Genomic DNA, 24,682 nt, shown 5'->3' with positions numbered 1-24,682 from the left:
AAGAAGCTGTTGCTTCTATTATAAACCAATCATTGACAATGCCTCTAGTGGTTTTTTGTGATGTGCGACATTATGACACTGAGTGATAATTCATAAGACTGAAACTAGACTGACACTGAATTTCACTCCCCCCCCCCCCCCCCCCAAAAAAGTGAATGTAAGCATTGTCCTCAATGGTTCAGAGTTATAAAGATGGGAAAGAATGAGAAGGTGCATAGTTTAGAGCAGTACCTAAGTGCAGGGTTAGAGCAGTGTTCAAAGAGAAATATGCACAGAAAAACAAAGAGAAATACTACACCAAAAAGGGAAAACTTATTAATGAGTTTAAGTAATTATTTAAAAAGGAAATGGGATTAAGGAGATTCAGAGTGGTCTCTTCAAGTGGAAAATTTGAGAAAAAAAATATTTTAGTCTCTAACCATTGACTTGGAAGGTATTACCATTCTGAGGGTTCAGAAGTTCCACAGCTCCATGGGAAGTCACAGTTTTTACCACATAAGGGCCACTCCATCGAGATTTCAGCTTTCCAGGGAAGAGGTGTAGTCTGGAGTTGTATAGTAGCACTTGCTGGTCTGGTTGGAAAGATTTTCTCTGGATATGTCTGTCATGAAAGTGCTTCATACGCTCTTTAGACAATTTGGAATTGTCATAAGCATCCCTTCGAAGTTCTTCCAACTCAGCAATTTGCAGCTTCCTAGATGAACCAGATTGGTCAGCATCAAAATTAAACTGTTTAATGGCCCAATAAGCTTTGTGTTCTACCTTTATATGCAAGTGACCTGCTTTGCCATAGACTAGTCTATATGGTGACATTCCCAAAATTGTTTTGTAAGCAGTCCTATATGCCCAAAATGCATCAAATAACCTTACAAACCAATCTTTTTTATTAGGGCTAACAGTTTTTTCAAGAATATATTTGATCTCCCTATTGGCTAATTCAGCTTGGCTTTTGGTCTGAGGATGGTATGGTGTAGAAACCTTGTGATGGATCCCATATTTTTTCATTAAAACAGCAAAGGGTTTATTACAAAAATGGGACCCATTATCACTAATTATGGCTTTGGGCATACCAAACCATGCAAAAATATTTTCTTTGAGAAATTTCAAAACAGTGTGATGGTCACAATTTCTGGATGGAATGGCTTCTACCCATTTTGACACATAGTCAACAACAAGCAAAATGCAGAGGTAACCAAAAGAGGAGGGGAATGATCCCATAAAGTCTATGTCCCAACAATCAAAGATTTCTAGAACTAGGATTGGTTGCATGGGCATCATGTTTCTTTTAGTAATACCCCCTAACTTTTGACAAGGTTCACAAGATTTGCAAAACCTGTATGTGTCTTTGAACATTGTTGGCCAATAAAAACTATTTTATAAGATCTTAGCAATAGTTTTGTGGGCAGAAAAATGCCCACCACAAGCTTCAGAATTGTAGAAAGAGGGTATGGCAGAAAATTCATTGTCAGGGACACATTTTCTAATTATTTGATCAGAGCAATATTTAAAAAGGTAAGGTTCATCATAGAAGAAAAACTTAGCCTCAGCTCTCATTCTTCTAATGTCCTGTGCTGTCCAATGGCTTGGAGTTTGACCTGTCACCATAAAATTCACCAAGTCAGCATACCAGGGTAGAATATCAACTGCAAATAGATTCTCATTAGGAAAAGATTCAGAAATAGGGGGATTTTGAATGGTTGAGTTCAAGGTAAGCTGAGATAAGTGATCTGCTACAACATTCTCCACCCCTTTCTTATCCTTGATGGTAATGTTAAATTCTTGTAATAAAAGAATCCACCTGATGAGCCTAGGTTTTGCATCTTTTTTTGTTAACAGAAATTTCAATGCGGCATGGTCAGTGAAGATAATGACAGGAGAACCAAGCAAATGAGCCCTAAACTTCTCTAGAGCAAATACTACAGCTAGCAATTCCTTTTTTGTGGTAGAGTAGTTTTTCTGAGCATCATTTAAGGTTTTTCTAGCATAATATATCACATAAGGCAGTTTATTTTTTCTTTGGCCTAATGCTGCCCCAACAGCAAAATCACTGGCATCACACATTATCTCAAATGGCAATGTCCAGTCAGGTGGTTGAATTATAAGGACAGTGATGAGGTTAGATTTCAACTGGTCAAAGGCAGTCTGACACTCTTCAGACCAAGTAAAACTGAAATCATACATCAATAAATGCCATAAAGGTTTTGAGATTGAACTAAAATTTTTTTTGAATCTCCTATAGAAACCAGCATGGCCTAGAAATGATCTTACATCTTTCACACTTCTAGGGGCAAGTAAGTTTGCAATCAGTTCTACTTTAGATTTGTGATCGGTGCAAAACTGCAAGTGCACAGTATCGTAGTTTTATAGTAAAATGATAAGAAGAGTATCGTCCTCAGGGATTGGTAACTTACTTTTGACAAATACCGAAATTATACTAATCTTGGTTTTTTATCTAGAGAAGTCACTTAGATTTTTGTAATTGCAATTTAAAATAAAATCAATTCAAAGAAAAATACGCCAAGGAAAATAAAAATGATGTTCGAAGATCAAATTAATGAGAAAGAAAACTTCTAGGAAATCGATTTCACCTAATTCCTCACTACACTTTACTCGTCTAACTAATTTAATTTAATTCTTTTTTTTATTATTAGCAAATCTCTAATTCATCCAAAAGCCTCTTCGATAGTCAATTGGAAATTATTCTTGTTCATCATTTTACACAAGAGTATACAAATTAATAAAGCAAGAAAGTAATAAGACCAATGATTTAAATATTACATAGGTTCATACAAGTCTTTCAATCTCTATATTTACCTATGCCGAAATATTCAAGATCTATCCTATAATTCCCTCTTTCGATAGCAAATCACAAGATTAAAATCATCTAATTAATGGCCAGTTAATTAGAAGCAATAAACTCAGAATAAATCAGATAAACAAAGAAAGAATTGCTTTAAATTAACATAGAAAATCAAGCATAGTCTAGAACTAGATTACATTATTTTTCTAGAATAAATAAAATTTAATTCATGCTAAAAATTAAATTCAATATAAACAAATTTACTATAATTTTTTTAAGAATAATGAAAGAAAAATAAATACTAAAAAATACTCCATTCAGAGTCTACAATCTCCTCCTCCAAGTCACAGCTTCCTGCTCCAACAAAAGGAAAAAAATTCAGAACTCCTCTCCGTGCGTGCGTCCTCTCAGAGCCAAGCCGAAAAAGAAAAAACAATTCTTTTTTTCAAAAACTGCCGTCCGTTTGTTACGTCCTCCCCGCTTCTACATCTATCTCTATCCCAAGTCAAATTCTCAAAAGACCATAACGCTCCGTGTTTTGTGCTCCAATAAAACCACTTCTCCATCTTTCACCCATTGACTAAGTCAAAATCAATAGACCTTTAATTTAGCAAGTGATAATTACGATGGGTCTAACTTTTAGATTCATAGATAGGTAGAAATCTAAGCCGGCCTCCAACGTCCTTTTCTCTTTTTTGAATTTGATACTTTCTTTTATTTATTTTGTTTAACCCTTTCTCATGTGAAATTTAACTTGATCTTTATTTTCAAATAGTACTGATGATCAATTCTTATATTCAAATAAATCTTCATTTAAATCTGAGTCCTTAGACGATAAACTGCTAAAATTTGGATCTTCATTTTTCTTCAAACCTGAAAGAAAATTTAAATAATAACAATGAAGCCTAAAATCAACAAAAATAAATAAAATTAAAATAAATTTTAAAGTTAAGAGGTGGTAAAATATATTAAATTATACAAGTCATCAATTTGTCAACCTCAATTCCCCTTTCAGACACAACATGCCTAAGGACTATTCCTTGTTGTATCATAAAGTGGCACTTCTCCTAGTTAAGCAGTAATTGCTTCTCTTCACACCTGGCCAAAACAATTTTCAGGTTAGCCAAACATGAGTCAAAACTTTTTCCAAATACTGAAAAGTCATCCATAAAAACTTCAACTGTTTCATCAATTAAATCACTGAAAATTCCTAGCATATATCTTTGAAAGGTGGTAGTGGCATTACATAGGCCAAAGGGCATTCTTTTGAAAGTAAAAGTCCCAAAAGGACATGTAAATGTTGTCTTGGTCCTCAGGGGCAATTTCGATTTGGTAATACCCAGAATAGCCATCTAAAAAGCAGTAAAATTCATGCCCATCCACCTTTTCTAAGATTTGGTCGAGGAAAGGCAGAGGAAAATTGTAACAGCCCGCTAGAAATTCAATTGTGAAATTTCTATTAACTTTAGGAACCTCGTGAAGACCCCATAAGTTTTTACAAATCCATTAATCGTATAGGTTTTTGTCTAACTACATAGTTAGTATTATTATTTACTATGATATCAGAGGTGTATTTTTTATTATTGGAGATAGTTAGAAGTGTCAAAATGTATTATGGTTTGTGCCATTAGACTCGGAGGGTTATTTAAGGTCTTATGGCGCAATAACATTTTTTCATATTTTCGGACAAAACGTCTGTTCAAAACTGTAGATATTATTGGATAAAAATATCTTAAACTAATTTTGTAGATATTATTAGATAAAAATATTTTAAGCTAATTTCGTGGATATTATTGGGTAAAAATATCTTGAATTGATTTTTGTATATATTATTAGGTAAGAGAGTCCTACACTCCACTCTCACTCCGGGTAAGAGAGTCCTACACTTAACTCTCACTTCAGGTAAGAAAGTCCTACACTTAACTCTCACTCTAGTCTCATCTCTTCCATATCTCATCCATAAGTATCTCCAGTCATCTCTCCCCACGAAATTATTTTCATTTATACTTTCCATTAAAAGAATATCAAACACTCTCTCTCGGATAGCTTTTAGGAGTTCTTTTCCATGCCCATTTCAAAGCTTTTTTAAGTGTTTTATCATAAAATCTCCTTCATATAAGTTGTTCTTTTTTTAGTCTAGTTTACGTGGATATCTTATTTGTCCCATTTGAAGATCATTTGGTCAGTTAAATATTATGTAAATTATAAAAAGGTCATTCTGGAAGATAAACTGGAGAATATGTTATACTTTGAATTTTTTGACCAAGCTAATGGATAGATATTGGTCCGAAATTTTTATGGAGTATTGTTAACATGTATATATGACTATTGGTTAAGGATTTTTGCATGATTAAAAGTTTTGATGAAATATTTTCTTAGATTTAGAAACTTAGAAACTAGAAGAGGAAAAACAATTTCTGTTTTGAAAAAGTTTAACTCTTTGGTGGTCTAAACCTATTCCAATGACTTTGATAATTTAATTGGAGGATCCTAAGCATCTTATATACATGTTATATTATTATTTTGAAGATATTTGATATTAGTTTCAAAACTATGAAATTTTATACAAAGAGATATTCAGATAAGCCAAAGTGTGGATGTTCTTGGCTAAATTTATGTTTTGGTTAATTTTTAACCATGTGATCTTGAATTAGAAGCTTATATATGTTTTAGGATATCTTTTTAAACCATTTGATGGTTTGGTTTGAAGATCACATATTTATAAGTCATAGATCAAAAGGTTGATCAAAACAAGTTGGAAACAAAATTCAATAGAAATAGCATATGGAAATTTCGGCCCTATGAAGTTTTAATAGTTGTGATTAGTTTTAAATTTTTCTAAATTGATATTTGGATTGAGGATAAAATTTACATGATGTATGTAAATTTTGCCGACTTTTGGAGTTAGTGTGCAAAATCCTTAAGTTATGGGTAAAACGGTCATTTTTTTACATGCAGAGAGTAAAATGGAAATTTTACTTTTTAAGTTAGTATTTTCTATATTTCAATTTATTAGTGATTTAGTGCTAACTTTTAGAATCACTAATTACAGTTCCTCGTGATCGCGCTTAAAGTTTTATAAGAAACGCGGAGATCGAGGTAAGTTAGCTTTTAACTTACTAGCAGTCTACTGTGTATGTGTGCTAAGTAAAGGAACTACAGTGTATGTATGTGTGTTATCATATATGTCATACCATGCCAAGTTATCACGTAATTGTCTATTATACAGAATTTATTCTGTCATCAATTTTTATATGTTACATAATATATTCTATCATGTATTACTGTACCTTACGAGTACGTCATGCTAAGTATACCATCTATTACATGTATGTCAAGTCATGTAATATTTACTGTTGCAAGTATGTCATGTTAAATATGTTGTCTATTATATGTATGTCATGTTACGAAATGTTTCTATCTCAAGTTGGTCATATATTTCAAGTTATGTTCAAGTCACGTTATGTTACGTCAAGGCTTCAGTCATTTCGTATTCCAGTCACGTTTCATCTTGATTACTTATGTATGGGGTCACAGCAATTGTGACACGTAGAATACAATGGGCCACAATAACTGTGGAGTATGTATTTAAGCAGTTAAAAAATAAGTTTCTGTAGAATACATAGGGCCACAACAACTGTGGAGTATGTATTTACACGTAGAATATATTAGGCCACAACAACTGTGGAGTATGTATTTTTCATATTAAGTCAAGTTTGTGTAGAATACATGGGGCCACAACAACTGTGGAGTATGTATTTACACGTAAAATACATGGGGCCACAACAACTGTGGCGTATGTATTTTTCATGTTAAGTCAAGTTTGTGTAGAATACATGGGGCCACAACAACTGTGGAGTATGTATTTACATGTAGAATACATGGGACCACAACAACTGTGGAGTATGTATTTTTCATGTTAAGTCAAGTTTCAGATCAAGTTCATGTCAAGTCAAGTTCAGTTCATGTTTCAATTTAAGTTATGTTAATTATGCTATGTTGTACACCAAGTTATGCTTTAATTACTTATGAATTTGATTATGCATTTATGCTTTTACTATCATCCATGCATCATTAGCTTGTGTGGAAGTTTTTTGTTACTTACTGAGATTTGTAATCAAATCTCATTTTGGTAGTCCCAACTACCATTCCTCCCGAATGGTAGATATTGTTACAGGACCTGAAAGAGAATCAGAAGTTGATCAACTAGACACAGTTGACTAAGCGACAGTGCGACGTCAATGTTAATATAGTAGTTAACGTAAATTACTACTTGTACAATGGAGTTGCATCTCTAGTACTTTTTGGATCATAACCATTTTGGACTAGTGTTGTGATCTGTTCAATGGGTCTTTATGTATGAAGTATGTTTTAAGCATTTGGGATATTTTCAATTTGGTGCATAGTATTGCTAAAGAAAAAAATTATCCGCCGCGAATATTGCATAATATTAGATGCATGTTAGGAACATTGCATCTTATATGTCATGAACGGGGGCAGGTAACCTTGTGTTGCATGTCTCGACGCTTCAAATGTCCATCCGATTCCAAACAGAATTTGGGGGCATCTCAAAAATGGTCTTTCCTAGAAGCTGCATTCAGCTTCCTATAGTCTATGCACATTCTCCATCCAGTTGTCATTCTAGTAGGTATTAATTCCCCTTTTTCATTTTTGACACCAGATTTTTTTGGTACCACTTGAATGGGACTTACCCATTGACTGTCTGCTATAGGGTAAATAATACATATGTCTAATAATTTCAGGACTTCTTTCTTAACTACCTCTTTCAATGTAGGATTCAATCTTCTCTACATCTCTCTAGAGGGTTTGGATCCTCCCTCTAAATAAATTCTATGGGTGCAAGTTAAGGGATTTATACCTCTCATGTCAGCAATGGTCCACCCAATGGCAGAGTTGTGTTGTACTAGCACATCAAGCAACTTACTCTCCTACTCAGCAATGAGCTGAGATGAGATTACCACTGGAAAAGACTCCTCAGGTCCCAGATAAGCATATTTTAGCTCCTTTGGAAGGGCTTTCAGCTCCAAATCTTGGCTCTCCTCACTTGAGGACTTAGTGGGCTCTGGTATGAGGGGTAAAGGTTCGATCTTAGGCCTCCACTAGGTATCACTTGAACTTCCTACAGCAAGAATGGGGGAGATATAATCAGCATCAGTAGATAAAAATTTCTCAACACAATTTTCTACAGAGTCTGTATTCAAGAATAGATCCTCAAAAGAGATTGCTTCCAAGGAATTGACTTCCTGCACTTCTTCTGGTTCTTAAGGTTGCCTGCATAAATTGAAAATGTTAAGCTCTAAAGTCATGTTGACAAAACTCAATTTTAAAATTCCACTTCTACAATTTATAATAGCATTAGAGATTGCTAAGAAAGGTCTCCCTAAGATCACTGGAGCAGAAGAGACATTAGTTGAAGTAGTTAGTTTCATATCTAGCACCACAAAATCTACAGGATAATAAAATCTATCAACTTGTACTAATACATCTTCCACCACTCCCTTAGGCATTTTAATGGACCTATCAGCCAGTTGTAGTATGATAGAAGTTGGTTTTAATTCACTCAATCCCAGTTGTTCATACACACTATAAGGTAACAGATTTACCCCTGATCCTAAATCAAGCAAAGCTTGGCCAATTTTGGCATCACCAATCATGCAAGAGATAGTAGGTGAGTAGGGTCTTTGTATTTAGGGGGTGTGTGATTTTGGATGATGGCACTGACTTGCTTAATGAGAAAAACCCTTTTTTGCACATTCAACTTTCTTTTGACAGTGCACAAATCCTTCAAAAATTTTGCATAAGCATGGATTTGTTTGATGGCATCTAAAAGTGGAATGTTTATTCTGACTTGTTTGAAAATTTTCAAAATCTCAGAGTTTTGTTTTTCTTTATACACAGAAATCAGCCTTTGAGGAAATGGAGCAAGTATGGTTTCAGAACTCCCAGAATTTTCAACATGTAATTCACCATCTAGTTTTGAGTCAGATTCTTTACCTAAGTTCCCAATGATATGTTCAGGCTTATGCAAAATCTTACCACTTCTCAAAGTTGTGATGGCTTTCACAGCCTTCACATTGAGCCCTTCTACTTGAGGTTGCTAAACTTGTGGGTTGGGTTGAGGTTGGGCTAGAAACTTTCCTTTTTCCTGGGTACTCAAAGTGGTGGTCACTTTTGTGAATGTCCCTCTTATGTCATTTATGGCTTGGGAATTCTGGTTATTTATGGTTGTTTGGCTTTGCATGAACTGTTGGAGGTTAACAGTGAGTTGCTGTATGGACTCTTCTAAGTTCTTTTTCTAGGTGAAGTGAGGCTGGTTGGGGTAATGTGAACGTCCTGATGGTGGTACATAAGGCATGTAGGGTGCTGTGGAGGAAGAAGCTTGCTGGTCAATTTTCCAGCTAAGATTGGGATGGTTCTTCCAGCCTGCATTATAAGTGTTAGAAAATGGCCCTGAATAATTCTTAGCAATCATGTTCACAGCATTAGGTTGATCTAACAATATTTTCTTAAAAGCAGGCATGGTGGGACATGCATGAGTGCTATGTCCTTGGTCCTCACAAATTCCACATTTATCAGCATTTGGGGGCAACACATGCATTTCATTAACCTTTTTCAGTTCAATAGATTCTAGTTTCTTTGAAATCTAAGCTATCCTAGCATGCAAGTCATCAACTTCTTTGAGTTGATATTTTCCACTCCCAAATGTACCCCGTACATTTTCAGATCTGTCCCCAACATCAGAAACATCCCATGACTAGGCATTCTCAGCCAAATAATTGAAATATTCAAAAGCTTCATCAGGATCCTTGCCAAAAAACTCACCATTACACATGGTTTCAACAAACTGTTTCATTTTCGGGTGCAAGCTTTCATAGAAAAAACTAATGACTCTCCAATGTTCATAACCATGATGTGAGCAAGCATTCAATAAATCTTCAAACCTCTCCCAGCTTTGATAAAAATTTTCAACATCTTTTTGCCCAAAATTCATAATCTACCTTTTCAATGCATTTGTTCAATGCATGGGAAAGAATTTCTTTAGAAACTAAGTTTGCATCTCTTGCCAAGTCCCTATGGACCGAGGCCTTAGAGAATTCAGCCACTTTTTGGCTTTATCCTTAAGGAAAAAAGGAAACAGTTTTAGCCTAATCACTTCCTCAGTACATGTCCTATCCATGAATGTAGAGCATACTTCTTCAAATTCTTTAATATGCAAATAAGGATTTTCAAACTCCATTCCATGGAAATGCGAAATCAATGGGATCATCCCAAATTTAAAATTGAAATTATTTGCATTTAAAGGTTGAATAATGCAAGAAGGAGGACTAGTTCTGACTGGCTGTAAGTACTCTCTAAGAGTCCTATTGTGGTTCAAAATTTCCCGATCCTCATTTTCAGCCATGTTACTTAAATTGTCAGAAGATGACTCAAAAGATATGGATGTAGAATCTGTGGATGAAAGTGACTCAATCCTAGTTAATCGTGATGCTTGATCCCTAGTCCAAACAGACATGCATTCTAAACTCAGACAGATTCAAAACAGATGTAAAACAAACTAAAGGAACAAAACAGATGCACAAAAATTTTTCAACAAGAGGGAAGAGAATTGTTACCTAGTCTATGAAGAGGTTCACAGTTATACTTCACTTTATTTTATTTTATATATATATATATATATATATATATTTTTACAAGAAAGATTATGTTTCACCAGTTGTCCCCAGCGATGGTGCCAAAAACTTGATTCACTCAAAATAATGCTTCCAAGTATAAAAGCATGTTTAGAATGTAGTGTGAGTGCCCAAGGTCATTTCCATAGGGACGACTAGGCTAACATAACCCAACAAAAAGTAAATGAGCAAAACAAAATAAACAAAGTGGGAAAAAGGTATGGTAGAACAACTCCTCTTTATGAAAGAGGTATGTTCCCAAATGTGGAAGAGGGGCTGTAATGTAATGGATTGTAGTGAATGTAGGATGATTTAGAGGTGAGACAAGTGAAACAGGGGGGTAATTCCTCTAAGAATAAAGCAATTGTAGAGGATTCAGATTAACAATGCTTAAAGTTGAGACAATAAAAACTAAAGTGTGAATAAAACTTTGAAACTTAAAATTGGAAAATGTCTGTCAGAAAGAGAAAATACTAGGGATACAGATTCAGGGTTTCCTCTATCATCAGGTTATAATTTCTGGGTGCATCTGTTTATGTTAACTCAATCAAGATAATAACACTCAAGAAATAAGGAACAAGACAGCTCAGATAAAGGCACCGAATGAAGTAAAACCCTTTACTGCATTATCATCCATTTTCATCTCAAGACTCATAGTGGATAGATCCTTGATTATTTCAAGGTCCTGATGTGCTGTGAGTCTACAACAGGTCAAGAACAAGAGATTTATCCAAACCAATAGTAAATAAGGCAAGAACATACAGCAACAGATTCATATCAAATAAAACAACAGCAAATAACCATCAACAATGAAGGAAGGAAACCCCTTCCTATGCAACCCTAGCTATAAAAACTAGCCCTAAATCATCCATTGATAGGTGATTTGAAAACCCTAAAAAATAAGAGAAGAAATAATTGTTCTGAAAACAAAACCGAGCTAAAGAATCCAAGATTGGACGTGAATGAATCCCCTTATGTGGTGCACCACCTCTCTTTTTACCCTCTCCTTCCATCATCTCCATCTTCTCTCTCTTCTAACCGAATCCCTTCAGTTTCACGGTTCTACCCTCTAAGGGATGAGGCGTCCCTCGATTGCTCTTGATGAATGAAGGTGAGCTGCTGCAGGGGCTTCCACGCAGGCCTTACTCATCGGGTTTGGGCTCAAAGGTTGGGCCATATGTTGATTCCGGGCTCATTATTAGGACTAGGCCTTAATACCTGCAAGCAGAACATTCAGCCCATTAAACAAGTAAAAGAGCATATTTATCCACTTAATTAGCAATTTCAAAGGTCTAAGATTTTATTTGAGAATCCCTCAATTAATCTCACTTTTGGACTATTTTATCTTGATTTCCCTTAATTGTAAGTAGATTTTATAAGCAAAATAACTTGACAATCTACCAGCACATGTTGATCCATGAAGGAAGCACTATCTCTATTGATCTCTGAAACCATCACCAAGCAATCATTTTTGAGAATAAGGTTCCCAATCCCAATGTTTGTACAGAGCTGTAGTCATCTCAGCATGGCAAGTATTTCAATTGAGAAAGAGTCAGGAACTTCATCCTCCTTCTTACTAGTTGCCAACATCACATTCCCAAGTGAGTCTCTTAAAATGATCCCAATCCCAACATTTTTCTGAGCATAGAAGAGAGCACCATCCACATTCAGTTTGTAAGTCCCAACTAGTGGTGGAATCCATTTACTAGAACTCTGAGACTAAGGAGCCTGCTGTGATCTAATAGGCTGAAAAATCTTCTTGAAAGACAATACAAAGTCAATCACTTGGCTGATTTCCATACAGGTTTGCTTATGAATCATTTTATTCCTTCTAAACCAGATACCCCAAGCATTGAGCACAAGAGTAGTGAAGTCTTCAACAGATCCATGCACTTGAACATGTAGAGCCATATCTTTAAAAGCCATGGATTGATCCATTTGCAGAAGCATGGGTAGATATTGGGACCAATAGGCAAAGGCAGAGCCACGTTGGGCTAACGGGAGGCCATGAAATTTGAAATATATATGTATATATATGTTAATTTTTTTGATTTAATAAAATAATATTAATTGATCATGTATTGACCCCCTCCATAAAATTTAATCTGATATAAAAATGAAATAAATAAAACACATCTCATATAAAATAAAATATTTATTTTTATTATAAATAAAATTAGAAAAAAAATCTAACTATAACTAGTAGTATTTCTAACCTCTTTTCATTGTCCATATTGAAAGAGAAATACTAATAATTTAGATTTAGATTCAATATTTGATATTTTGTTTGTTTAAAAGAACACAAATTATAATTTTAGACACTATGTTTCTTTTGTTTAATATATTTGTATGAATGTCTTTATATTATTTTAATAATATATTGTTCTTGACATATCAAATACTTTTTTAATACATAAGTTATATTAAACGTATTTTATTTTTATTGTAAATCTTCCTATCAGATTATTATAGATCATAAAAAAAATTATATAAAAGTAGAACAAAAAATAAGTTTTGTTTGGCCCCCTAGAGTAAATTCCTAGCTCCATCACTGCCAATAGGCATGAAGATGAGGACATTGTACAAGGGCATGCTTCAAAGTCTCTAGACTACCATTTCAAAATATATATTTCCCTTCAACATCAAAGTTTTTCATTCTCAGGTTTTCCATTGTTGGCAGTCGTTCCTTGTAGGCCCTCCACATGAACACCTTCACTTTGTTTGGGATCTTCAACTACCAAAGGGTGTGCCAGAGTTTAATATTGTAAGCATTTGTATTTGAATATTCACCTTTGCTAGACTCTTTGCATGCCTTAAAAAATAGATAAGCACACTTCATAGTGAACCTCCCACTTCTGTCTCCTTCTCTCAAATCCACTTATCTGCCTCACCACTTGGACTTGGAGCTATTTTTAAAATTGCAGCAGTTGCATTTGAATTGAATAGAGCTCTGACTTTGTTTGAGTCCCACCATTTTGTATCTTCATCTAAAAGTTCCCCCACTCGATCTTCCATAGATGCCTGCATTAACAGATTCATTAAATAAGCAATGAACTCTAGGAACCCACACATCCTTCCAGATTTTAACATGATGTCCATTTCCAATACTGCATCAACCACCCTTTTTCAACAACTGACTTGCCTCTCAAATGCCCCTTCATGCGTAAGATGGGTTCTTACCCAAGATGGCCTCAAAAAGGTTTATTTTGGGAAAATACTTAGCTTTGTAAATTGAGACAGCTTTGATTCAAAAATAGTTTGATAAAAAAAATTTCCCAACATAACCTAAATCTTATACATATACATATATTCTTATTTATTAATTATTTATATATGCGTGTGTATATATATATATATATATATATTTGTTCGTATGGTTTCTTGCCATCATAACCACCCTTCGTCACCACCACGATTTCTTGCAAGAACTGAACTCCCCTTGCATTGGAATTCTTGCCAGTCCCACACACACCTCTTGTCTAGCCTATTGCTGCCCTACTTCAAGCCAGGCAATTCTTTTGACTGCAGTAATGTATTGGTTGTTTGGATTTTTATAATGAGTAGTGTTACAGTTATAATAAATTTTATAAAAAAAAAATTTATAAATTGATATGTTTATATATGATGTATTTGATATATTTTAAAATAAAAATAATTTTATCATTTAATCTATAATATTAAATAACTTCGATTTTTAAGTTTAAAATTATTAGATCTCTTTATGCTAAAACAGTTCTCATTCCTAGCTCTAGCATTCCATGTCACGAGCCACTAGACTATCGAAATCTCGTCTTCATAGCTCGGGCCCAGCTCAATATTTCCCAACAATTCTCATTGCTTAACATTTTAAAGAGTTGATTTTGACTATATTTGGATGTTGAACTAAGTTGAATTGAGTTGAGATAAAAATTAAAAATTAATAAAATATTATTATAATATTATTTTTTAATATTATTATTATTTTAAAATTTGAAAAAATTAAATTATTTATTATATTTTATGTTAAAATTTAAAAAAATTATAATAATTAGCTGAGATGAGTTGAAATGAGTTTGGAGTTCAAACTGCCTCATTTTTTAATAATTCTTCATACTGCAAAATTCATATTCTGTCTGTCCCTTCTACAAAATTCATATACGTTTGAAATGGTATTGAGTGTAATTTTATTGAAAAGTATGAGTATTTTATGAAATTTAAATTCAATAGTAAATATTCAAATAATAAATTTTAATTTTTTTAAATAATTATACGGTATTTATACAGTAATAACATTACTCATTATTAAAACATCAAGAGGGCATTTCTGTCATTCTGTCGAGCTTCCAAAGTAACTGGTCGTAGTGGTCCGGTGACCGGTCTGTTTGTGACCACTCCTTTCCATTATTATACCAATCGTAATATCCACGCACGATCCCTCGGGTCATTTTCGTCATTCTGCTAACAAATAGTTAAAAAAGTAAAAAACAAAAAAGCAGTCCGGACTTTCTGATTTATAAATTCCTGTATTTTGACGATCCTCTCCCACCCCCACGATCCATATTGCGCGTTGGTGTGAAGCTCGCATTAGATCGATCCCTCTGCGAAGCTCTCCGAAGGTAAATCCCAAGCCTCGAAGCTTGGTCTCTTTTACTTCTTTGATGATCTTGAAGGATCTGATTGGTATAACTTCTCCTTACTTCTTTTATCTAAATCTTGTCTTCCCTAGATTTTTATCTCGTCTATAATTTGGAATTTATGTATTTCATTCGAATTTCTCCGATTTGTTTGTGCGATTCGAATTTCTGGTTTCTTTTCACGCATTTCGTTGTTTATCTTTGAAATGTGGCGGTTTAGTCACGTTTCTCTTCTGATCTGAAGATTTTGCTGTTGAATTTATTCGGATCTGTTACCGATCAAAAAGAATATTCGGATCTGTTGTATTTAGGGGGTGAATTCATATCTGTTTCCAATCAATATTCTGCTGAATTCCGAGTTTCCTGATGGTGCTTGTTTAATGATGTTCATTTTTATAGCCTGGAAATGATTTTATAGAATTTCTTTGTCTTTATTGGATGCTTCTTACCTTTAGCGTCGGATCTGTTTGATCGGTTAACAACATGTGCACCCATATGTATAGATAATAAATTATCTTTCTTGAGTAGTTTTATGGGCTTATTTAGAGATTAATTAGCTTGGTTTTCATGACGACACTTTTACCCGCAAATACTTCTTTTTTATAGGTTCTTATAAAATAAAGAAACTAAATTATGACAAATGAAGTTTCATGGTATGCTAGATAGGTATTGATGATGACTATTTGTTTCAATATATGTTAATTGGCATTGTAAATGCGTAGGGATCCACAGGCAGAAAGTGCAATGGGGCTGACATTCACAAAGCTTTTCAGCAGGCTTTTCGCCAAGAAAGAAATGCGAATTCTGATGGTTGGTCTTGATGCTGCTGGTAAGACAACCATCCTCTACAAGCTTAAGCTTGGCGAGATCGTCACAACCATTCCTACTATCGGTAAGTTTCTGAATTGATTCATCCTTTGTAGCTTGTTCTTTTGGTTTCAATTGGAAGATCTATAAGAACTTCTCATATGTTTTTGGTTGGATTAATCTGTTTTGGTTGGATTAATCTGCTTTCCGACTAATCATATGATAAGCCAACCATTGTTTGATATTCTTCAGTAGTAAACATGTTTGGAGAAAGTACTTATAAAAAAAAAAAACATGTTTGGAGAAAGTCTGAGTAGAGAACTCTAACATGTAAGAGTTCATTCCTGAGTGATGTGCGGTGTAGAGTTTGCATGCCTTAATATTATCAAATTTCACACACATAAGTGGCTTGTTATCTGAATTTTCAATCAATGTGCCATGCGTGATGTTAAGAGCTAGAATGATGATTGATGTGATTCATAATATTCCCTTTAGATCTTGTTGTTTATAGTGTTTCTAGTTTTTAATGCCATATTACTTCTTGGATAGTTTATGAAATAAATGTTATATTTTCAAATCAGTTAGTCTTTTTTCAATATTTTGTTGTGTGGGATGTGATGTTCGTGGTGGTGGTTAACATGCTTGTTTTTTATCTCTTTGAGAGAAGTGTCTATAGCGCTATGGAAATGAGCTTAAGTAACTTGTATGGTGTGCCTGATTTTTGGAAATATTTCCTCTAATATGATCTATTTTATTGTTTACAAGTCTTATATTTGTTGTGTCAAGTTCACCTTTTCAACAAACCACAGATATCTTTCTGATTTTTCTTTGGCCATTAGATTGACATAATTTGATGTGATCACCCTGGAGATGGTGTACATGCACAGTTTTTATCGGAGTATCAAGTTTAGTAGTCGTCTTGAGATTAGAAACACTGCATTATATGCTTCAATGGCAATAGAGAGGAAACTTAACAAAAATTTTTATTCGACAGTATGACTTATAAAATAGTTGACAGTGACGTTATTTTTTTCTCGATGATGATAAAATTTTATGGACGGGACAGAGAGAATTTATTATCCCAATCATATTGTGTTTGGCAATCCTTAGTTAAATATCTTTATGTATTTTCTTTTCATGCTTCTATGAAGTTGACAACATTTATGGTATTTTCATGTATGAACCCAGGATTCAATGTGGAGACGGTGGAATATAAAAACATAAGCTTCACTGTCTGGGACGTCGGTGGTCAGGACAAGGTATGAACATGTGATCATTCTTTCATTTGCATCCCTTATTATTCCTATAATTTAATGCATATAAGTTCTGTTGACTGTGGTTCCTTGCTTTTTTTAAGACTTGAAATTTGATACTTTGGATGAAATTTCCATTTTGCTGTTGTAGTTCCATTTTAATGGATATGAATAAGTTTTTGTCTTGTACAGATCCGTCCCCTGTGGAGGCACTACTTCCAGAACACTCAGGGTCTTATTTTTGTGGTGGACAGCAATGACAGAGACCGAGTTGTTGAGGCGCGAGATGAATTGCATAGGATGTTGAATGAGGTACGCTGATAGGAACTAAAATCTTATTAAATTGATTTATAATTAATGAGGAGTAATTGAAGTGAATATGTATATAATAAATAGTTAGAATGACTAAAGATATCCTAAACTTAGTGATTCTAGATGCTTTTCTGTTTCAATTCCTTTTTTTCATTCTTCACTATCTGATTGTGTGATCCATCGTGATTGCTATTAGTTGCATAGCCTTATACGGTATACTGTGTATGTGAAAAGGTTTTTTTTTTTTTTTTTTTTCTTGAACTTTTGATAGCATTTGTAATGAACAATTGTTCTCTGACATGTAAATTTTAATTTCTTGTGGTCCTTCTAGATTTTTGTGACGGAGTAAATATATATTAATGTTTTGTGTTTTCCTCACATATAGCTTTAAATTAATTTCTGAAATTCATGAAATACTGTGAAACTTTGAGGAAGGCTTAATAGGCATCGATGCATCCAATGTGTGTATTAGCATGCTCCAGTTTTTGGTTCTTGGAGGTTTTGATTTCCTGTAGCTTTTATGCTTGTGATGTTAGAGTCTGTTGAATAGTCTTGGCTTATACAAGCAGGCAAGAGATTAGGGATTTGCCAAACTGTATGTGCTATTGCTGAGAAAAGGTTTTTGGATGGTCGGTTGAATTCTGTTGTCAAAGATAGCTTTCCTTCTTTAATTGAAGTTATCTTTATCAGCTACATTAATGTTATTACAGACCATTTTTACCATATTCAGCTTAAATTTCTGTATTTTATTGATTAAACTTGTTATATGCTATTTGGTTTCAGGATGAACTGCGAGATGCAGTGTTGCTTGTCTTTGCTAACAAGCAGGATCTTCCTAATGCAATGAACGCTGCTGAGATTACTGATAAGCTTGGCCTCCACTCTCTCCGCCAACGTCATTGGTAAACTTATCCTTTTCTTTTCTTTTCTTTTTTTGATGAGTACCACTAAAATTCTTTACGGTGTTGTTGTAATCATGATTTAGTTCATATTAGAAGCTTTTGTCTCAATAAAATTGTCCTAATTGATTCTAATATGTTTCCTGATCTCTCCAGGTACATTCAGAGCACCTGTGCAACTTCAGGGGAGGGGCTTTATGAGGGTTTGGATTGGCTCTCTAACAACATAGCGAACAAGGTAAGTATCTATACCTAATTTCCCCATCTCTACAAAAATTGTATACACCATGTAAACAAGAAACTCTAATTTTATTATTAAGATAATTTTTAGTGATCAAGAAAAGAAAGGCATGATTGGTTAGATGAGGGGTGCAAGACAAACTCACCTAGTTAGAGAGAGAAAAGAGCAAGAAACTCCCGAAAAGTAGAGCTTGTGAGAGAGGTTGGCCACCATTCCATCGTAGAGTGTACTAAAAACGAAAGCCTTGAGGTCCTCAATGTTCCTTTCGGCGACTTCAAAACTTTGGCCATTTTTTTTTTTTTTTCCATATGTACCACAGGGAATGTTCGGTCACAAACTTTTTTTCAAAACTTCGTAAAATTTCTCAAAAAATTTTAACATTTTCAAACCAAAAAGATTTCTATTGCAACTTTTCATTCAATCATTACTCAAACACAAAAATCAAAACAACTTTTACAGACACCAAAACAAAACTATTAAAAATTATATTTAAACAACTTTTCTACGCTACCTATCCACTTTCACAAACTCCATTATAAAACTTATTTTCAAAAACAGATTTTGTGCAAATTTATCTCCTTTTCCAAAACCCAATAAACAATGCATCTAAAAAAATCTAAGGTTCGGTTTGGTAAACAAAAATTTTCATCTCGAATTCAAAATTCTCATCTCATCATTACAACTTTCTCAAATCCCCATACAAAATATAATAAATAATTTAACTTTTTCTTAACTTTTTCAAATCCCAAAACAATAATAATATTAAAATATAATATTTTAATATTTTATCTTAAATTCAAAATTTTCATCTCACTTACCAAGCAGAACCTAAAAATTCTCTAAATGTTTAATAGCCAAACATACCCCAGCTGTACCGGAATCATCTTCTACAATGTCTCAATATGTTGGGTTCCTTCCAACAAAGTAATTATTAGATAGTTCTAGAGTATGGACACGCAAATCTCCCATCCTATCGTAGGATGCCATATCATTAAAAATTAGTGCTTATATATGCAATTCTAATGACATAGAAGTTGATTACAGAATGAGAGTACCACGTCATCCATACTGAAGAATCTTTCCTCTTCCAACATGCCAAAAATTCTACCACCATGATGTGTCCGCTTCCATAGATTTTCCAAAGCATCTTCCCAAGTGCAGCCATCTTAGCAAAGAAAGTGCAGCCATTCCTCCAAGTGGGCTTCCTTTGGAAAGTGTTACATTGTGGGGAACTAGCGCATTATGGCATGAATTGACTCGAGTCACCTCTCTCTGCGATGTGCTCCCGTGCATCTCTTCCTAGCCCAATCATTAACAAAGAGAATACAACCTAGCCTAAATTGTCTTCCTCTCAAACAAATTCCACCACCCATTGATGAGAGCCAGAAATTGTCTGCCACCAATGCATAATCCCTAGCAATATTGAACAGGTCCCGAGAAAGCTCTTTCAAGAGTCCAATTGCCACACCATGCATCATCTATACATCATCTCTGTAATTTGGTCTGAGTTATCTCCATTGAATTCTCTACATCTTCGCTGTCAAATTTCTACTTTCATTTCTCATTCTTGCGTTTCTCAAAAAACAGAAAAAAACAAAAATGGCCGTATATTTTTCTCTTGCATTATTTGGCACAACATGATGTAATCTACTTTTTGACGGATATATCCTTGTCTTTCGTTATCATCAATTGCAGGCATAAAGCTCCTGTGGAGTCCTTTTGTTCACTGGAAATTCTGGATGCAGGGGTGAATATTATCTAGTTTTGTTTTTTCTTTTCCGTCCTGAAGACAATTGGATTGTGGTTGTGCCTTTTTACTCCGGGAAATTATCTTTTTTATCAGGAACTTTATGCTATATTGTAATAGAAAATCGGTATGTTGGATATGTGATACCTGAGCTTTTTGTCTGGATTGCATGCAATTCTCCTAGCTGTAATCAAAACTATTTGTTGCAACTTCTTGATTGATTTTATACGTATTATGTGATTCCTTCTGTCCGTGTTGACGGTATAAATTCCACAGTTTTTTAATGGACCCGACAAAATCTTCCTTCATGGGCCCTGGAAGGTGACAAGCGGTTGACATACTTTCCTGCCACTGGGGGCCAAGTCTTCCATGCTTGTGAAGTCGTTTCCTCTCTCTTTCCTACACCCCCGAATTACTCTTGTTTGGAAGGCATACTACAGGCTGAAATGGTTGCCGAGGGCTCTAGTCGTCATTGAGCTTCACATCTGTCGGTGTAAATTTTACCAAATTTGATTGGATACAACTTTTCAAGTGATACCTACTATAAGGGGGTATGGATTGATGGATTTGGAAATTGGAATTGCTGAATGATCATTAACTTACAACTGAGCTCTATTTCAGGTTGATGGGTTTGATTGGTTTTGATTCTTTTTTAAATCTCACGATGCACTCTGTCTGTCCTTGCCCTTAAGTTAACCAAAAAAGTCTTGGGATGTCTTACAACCTTAACAATAATTATTCGAGAACGTGGGCCACTAGTTATAATTTCTAATCATGATTCGTTTTTTTTTTTTTTTTTACAATTATTATTTCAATCTGATTTCTTTTTCTCTCCCACTTTAACTCCATTAATTTCGTTATAGAAATATCTCATTAATATGGCTTTAATGTATAACTTATAGGTTGGTCCTCTCCTCTAAAAGGGTGAGGTTTTCGTATTTGTATAGAGCAAAGTGAGTCCCTGAGTTGACTAAACTGCAACTAGAGATATGAGAAAATCTATCCAAAGGCCTATCCATGCGCATACACCACACACCGTGACATGGCGAACCCGGTCTAACCGCCATGTCGTGGTTTCACTTACACGGTTTGCAGTTTGTTTGTCTGAAGGCCATCTCTCCCATCTCTCCTTCCCCGAAAACGTTTCCACCCCCCCCCCCCCAAACGAGAACTATTATACGCTGATTCCCCTCCCTCAAGCACGATTTGCTCCTCTGAAAACCGAGTGTCTGCAGCACTCCTTCCCCCCCCCCCCCCCCCCTTCCCCTCCCCTCCCCGAAACTGAGCAACACGATTCCCCCAATCGAAGTTGCGTCTCCCTCAAACTCACAAAAAACCCTAGAAATTTAAAATCACAAAAAACCGAGATCTTAGACACCCTTCCTCCGCTCACGTCCGAATCGCCCGCTCTCTTCATCTCCTTCGTAAGCCTCAAATATCTTCCACTCCACGATGGTAAGGTAATCCCTTTCTCACTTGGTTGGTTTTTTTTGTTTTAATTTTTTTTTTTAGTTTATTAATGCTTAGAGATATTAATGCTTGGAGATATGGTTTCTAAGGTTGTGATTTTACTCTTGAAAGTTGGATTTTACTCCCTCATTTTGCATTTGTTGTGGGAAAAATGTTGATGGAGTTTTGATATTAAATAAAACGTATAGACATAAGGGAGATTAAGGATGTAAATTCTGTCCTTATTTATTGTCAGCCCATTCGGAAGGGGACAAATGGTGGTGTGACACTAGCAGGACTAGCTGCAGCTGCGGGCAGTGTCATTGGACTAACTTTTGTTGTCTTTGGGTTTTTCACAACAAAATGCGCATATGATGTAGCCGTAAAGTAGCTATTGTAATACTAAAAAACTACTCTGGCGGGACTATGTGGAAATCTCATAGATTCTCTTTTGGGAGCAACACTGCAGTTCAGTGGATTCTGCACTGTTCGTAATAAGGAAATTGACTAGCTTTACAGACATAAGGGAGATTAAGGATGTAAATTATGTCCTCATTTTGCATTTGTTGTGGGAAAAATGTTGATGGAGTTTTGATATTAAATAAAACGTATATGTTGATGGGTTTGTTGTGTTGTGGTTATATGTTGATGGGTTTTTTGTGTTGTGGTTTCGGAGGTTGTGTTTTTGCTCTTGAGCTTGGGTCCAAGGATGGTTGGGGTGGGTCTATATTCCATTGGGAACTTAGAAGAGCTTGAGGTCTTGTTTGCTAACTTTGTAACTTTTTGTTGCTTCCATGGATATGTCTATTGTGCTCTCCTTGTAGATCCTTATTTCTATTTTCACATGCTGTTTGTCGATATTGGAAATGGGTGAAACATGCTCATTGAATGCTTGACCTCCAGGGTAGTACGTACATACTGATTGAGCTGAAATATTGCATATTTTAGCTATTTAAAACTAATGTATTTTAAATTCATCATGACATTATTATTGGTTTTAAATGGAAAAATGGTTAAAATGAATAAATCAAAGTTGTGATTTTAATTGATTAAAAGCATGAATTTCTGCTTGAATTCTACCAACTATTGATTACTGTGCATTCTAGTCCATAATTTTTCTTGCTTTCCATTATCATTTGCGTTTGTACCATTGTTTTTCTTGTTCTTCATGTTCATAAAGTTTCTTGAGCTATCTTTCCATCTTTTGGGTTCAATCCATGAACCTCAAAAGATAGAAGCACTTCTTGACATCCGTGAATGGAAGTTGCTCAAGCTAATCTTTCATTTGTGTTATTTTGTTGTTGAGCGTTTTTTTTTTTTTTTTTATCTCCATCTCCATTTTTCGTGCATACTATGGTTTATTATGTTCATGCCTTGTTCATACTTTGTCTTGAGCTTTCCCACTATTCAAACACTCACAACTCCATCTAACCTCATACACGGCCACACCAATCACCCCACATCATGCTCACTTAAACCATGACCCACCATTGCCCTCCAACAAGCCACCAAACTTTCAAAGCCTAGCCCCCACTTGCCATCCAACCCATTCCTCATTTCCCTCAAAACTCACGGATCCCCTTTTTACACTCAAATAAATCCACCAACTCATTTCCAACCCACCTAAATTATACATTAATTGGAAGGCTGCTTGTTTGGCTTAACTTACATCGGTTGGTGCAGCTAAATTAAGTTGAGGAACATGTGATGAAATGAAGTCATCAAAGGCTACTGCTGTCCACCGAAATGAAGGAAGAAGTTGGTGCAATCAAAGGCTGCTGCTGTCCACCAACTACTGTCCACCGAAATGAAGGAAGATAGAAAGAGAACATGTGATGAATTGAAGATGGATTTCGGCTGAAATGAAATTGATTGGAGGAAGGGCAGCAGCCATCTAAAGATATATATATATATATGTGAGAGTGGCTGGACGGCAGAATTGAAAAAAACAAATTGAAGAAAGTGCATGCACTGCCGTATTTGATTTGGTTTAAGTAAGGTTTGAGTGAGAAGTCTAAATTGGTGGGAGGTGATTAGCTGAAGTAGGGAGCTTGATTGATTAGTATCGGTGAGAGGCATTCTTCAAGTCAAAGGGGAGTTTTCAGAAATATAAAGAGGGAGAGTAAAAGACGTGAGGTGAGGGAAATAAAGAAAAGAAAAAGAGGAGAAATCGGTGGGAGGTGATTAGCTGGAATTAAAGGGAGTCGGCTGCTGGGATTATTTCTTTTTTTGGAGATGTGTAGGTCGGTTGTAGAGAAATAGAGAGAGACATTGAGGTGTAGTAGGTGGGTGAGTGATGTGTGCTGAAATTAAAAAAAAAAAAAAAAAAAAAAAAAAAAAAAAAAAAAAAAAAAAAAAACAGATTGAATAGAAGAGATAGGAGAAGTCGGCTGGTATGAATTTTCAACAAGTTAGGCATGAAGTTAGGCATGAAGAAACCGTGTTAGACTTAGTTGTTTGGTTTGAATTAAGAAACCAATTGAATAAAATAAGAGAGGAGGAATGCAAGACACGGCAATTAAGTGTGAATGCAATAGGTGACCGAATTAAGGTGTGAATGCAATTAAGTATGAATGCAAGAGGTGACCGAATTAAGTATGAATGCAAGATTGAGGTGTGAAACCAATTGAGGTGTGAATGCAATTAAGTGTGAAACCAAATGAATGTGAGATGCAACCAGCCAAGATGTTCGGCTATAAAAGGGTGCAGTCCGAAGCTTACAAGACACAACAAAAACTTAGACAAACACAACTCAACACACACAATTTTCTGCTATGTACTTGAAAGAATTAGCTCCTTATTGTTTTCGGAAATTTTGTTTCTCCTTTTAGTTTCAAAGCTTTGTTGTTTTAGCATTTTTGTTAAGTGTA

General features: G+C 34.9%; 1 protein-coding gene and 1 non-coding gene across 4 annotated transcripts; both read left to right on the top strand.

Annotated features, from left to right (window-relative positions):
- Positions 1-9,723: 9,723 nt before the first annotated feature.
- Positions 9,724-9,830, top strand: LOC122312118. The gene has a single exon (XR_006243031.1). It is a non-coding gene; the product is annotated as a small nucleolar RNA R71 (small nucleolar RNA).
- Positions 9,831-14,929: 5,099 nt separating this feature from the next.
- On the top strand, positions 14,930-20,572 carry LOC122310481 (ADP-ribosylation factor 2). Of its 3 annotated transcripts, none has more exons than XM_043124359.1 (7): positions 14,930-15,086; positions 15,827-15,996; positions 17,100-17,170; positions 17,357-17,476; positions 18,260-18,378; positions 18,532-18,613; positions 20,312-20,572. In XM_043124359.1, exons 2-7 carry the CDS (start codon positions 15,849-15,851, stop codon positions 20,315-20,317), a joined length of 546 nt encoding a protein of 181 aa, XP_042980293.1. In that variant the 5' UTR covers positions 14,930-15,086; positions 15,827-15,848; the 3' UTR covers positions 20,318-20,572. The 3 variants fall into 3 exon arrangements, with proteins under 3 accessions (XP_042980293.1, XP_042980296.1, XP_042980294.1); XM_043124360.1 differs by having other exon boundaries at positions 14,941-15,086; positions 15,837-15,996; XM_043124362.1 differs by lacking the exons at positions 18,532-18,613; positions 20,312-20,572 and having other exon boundaries at positions 18,260-18,382.
- Positions 20,573-24,682: the final 4,110 nt, after the last annotated feature.

This window comes from Carya illinoinensis, chromosome 5 (assembly GCF_018687715.1).
Source record: "Carya illinoinensis cultivar Pawnee chromosome 5, C.illinoinensisPawnee_v1, whole genome shotgun sequence".
In the NCBI taxonomy this organism is placed as follows: domain Eukaryota; kingdom Viridiplantae; phylum Streptophyta; class Magnoliopsida; order Fagales; family Juglandaceae; genus Carya; species Carya illinoinensis.
Note: the sequence above shows the minus strand (reverse complement) of the source record. Positions and strands in the feature narration are given on the sequence as shown.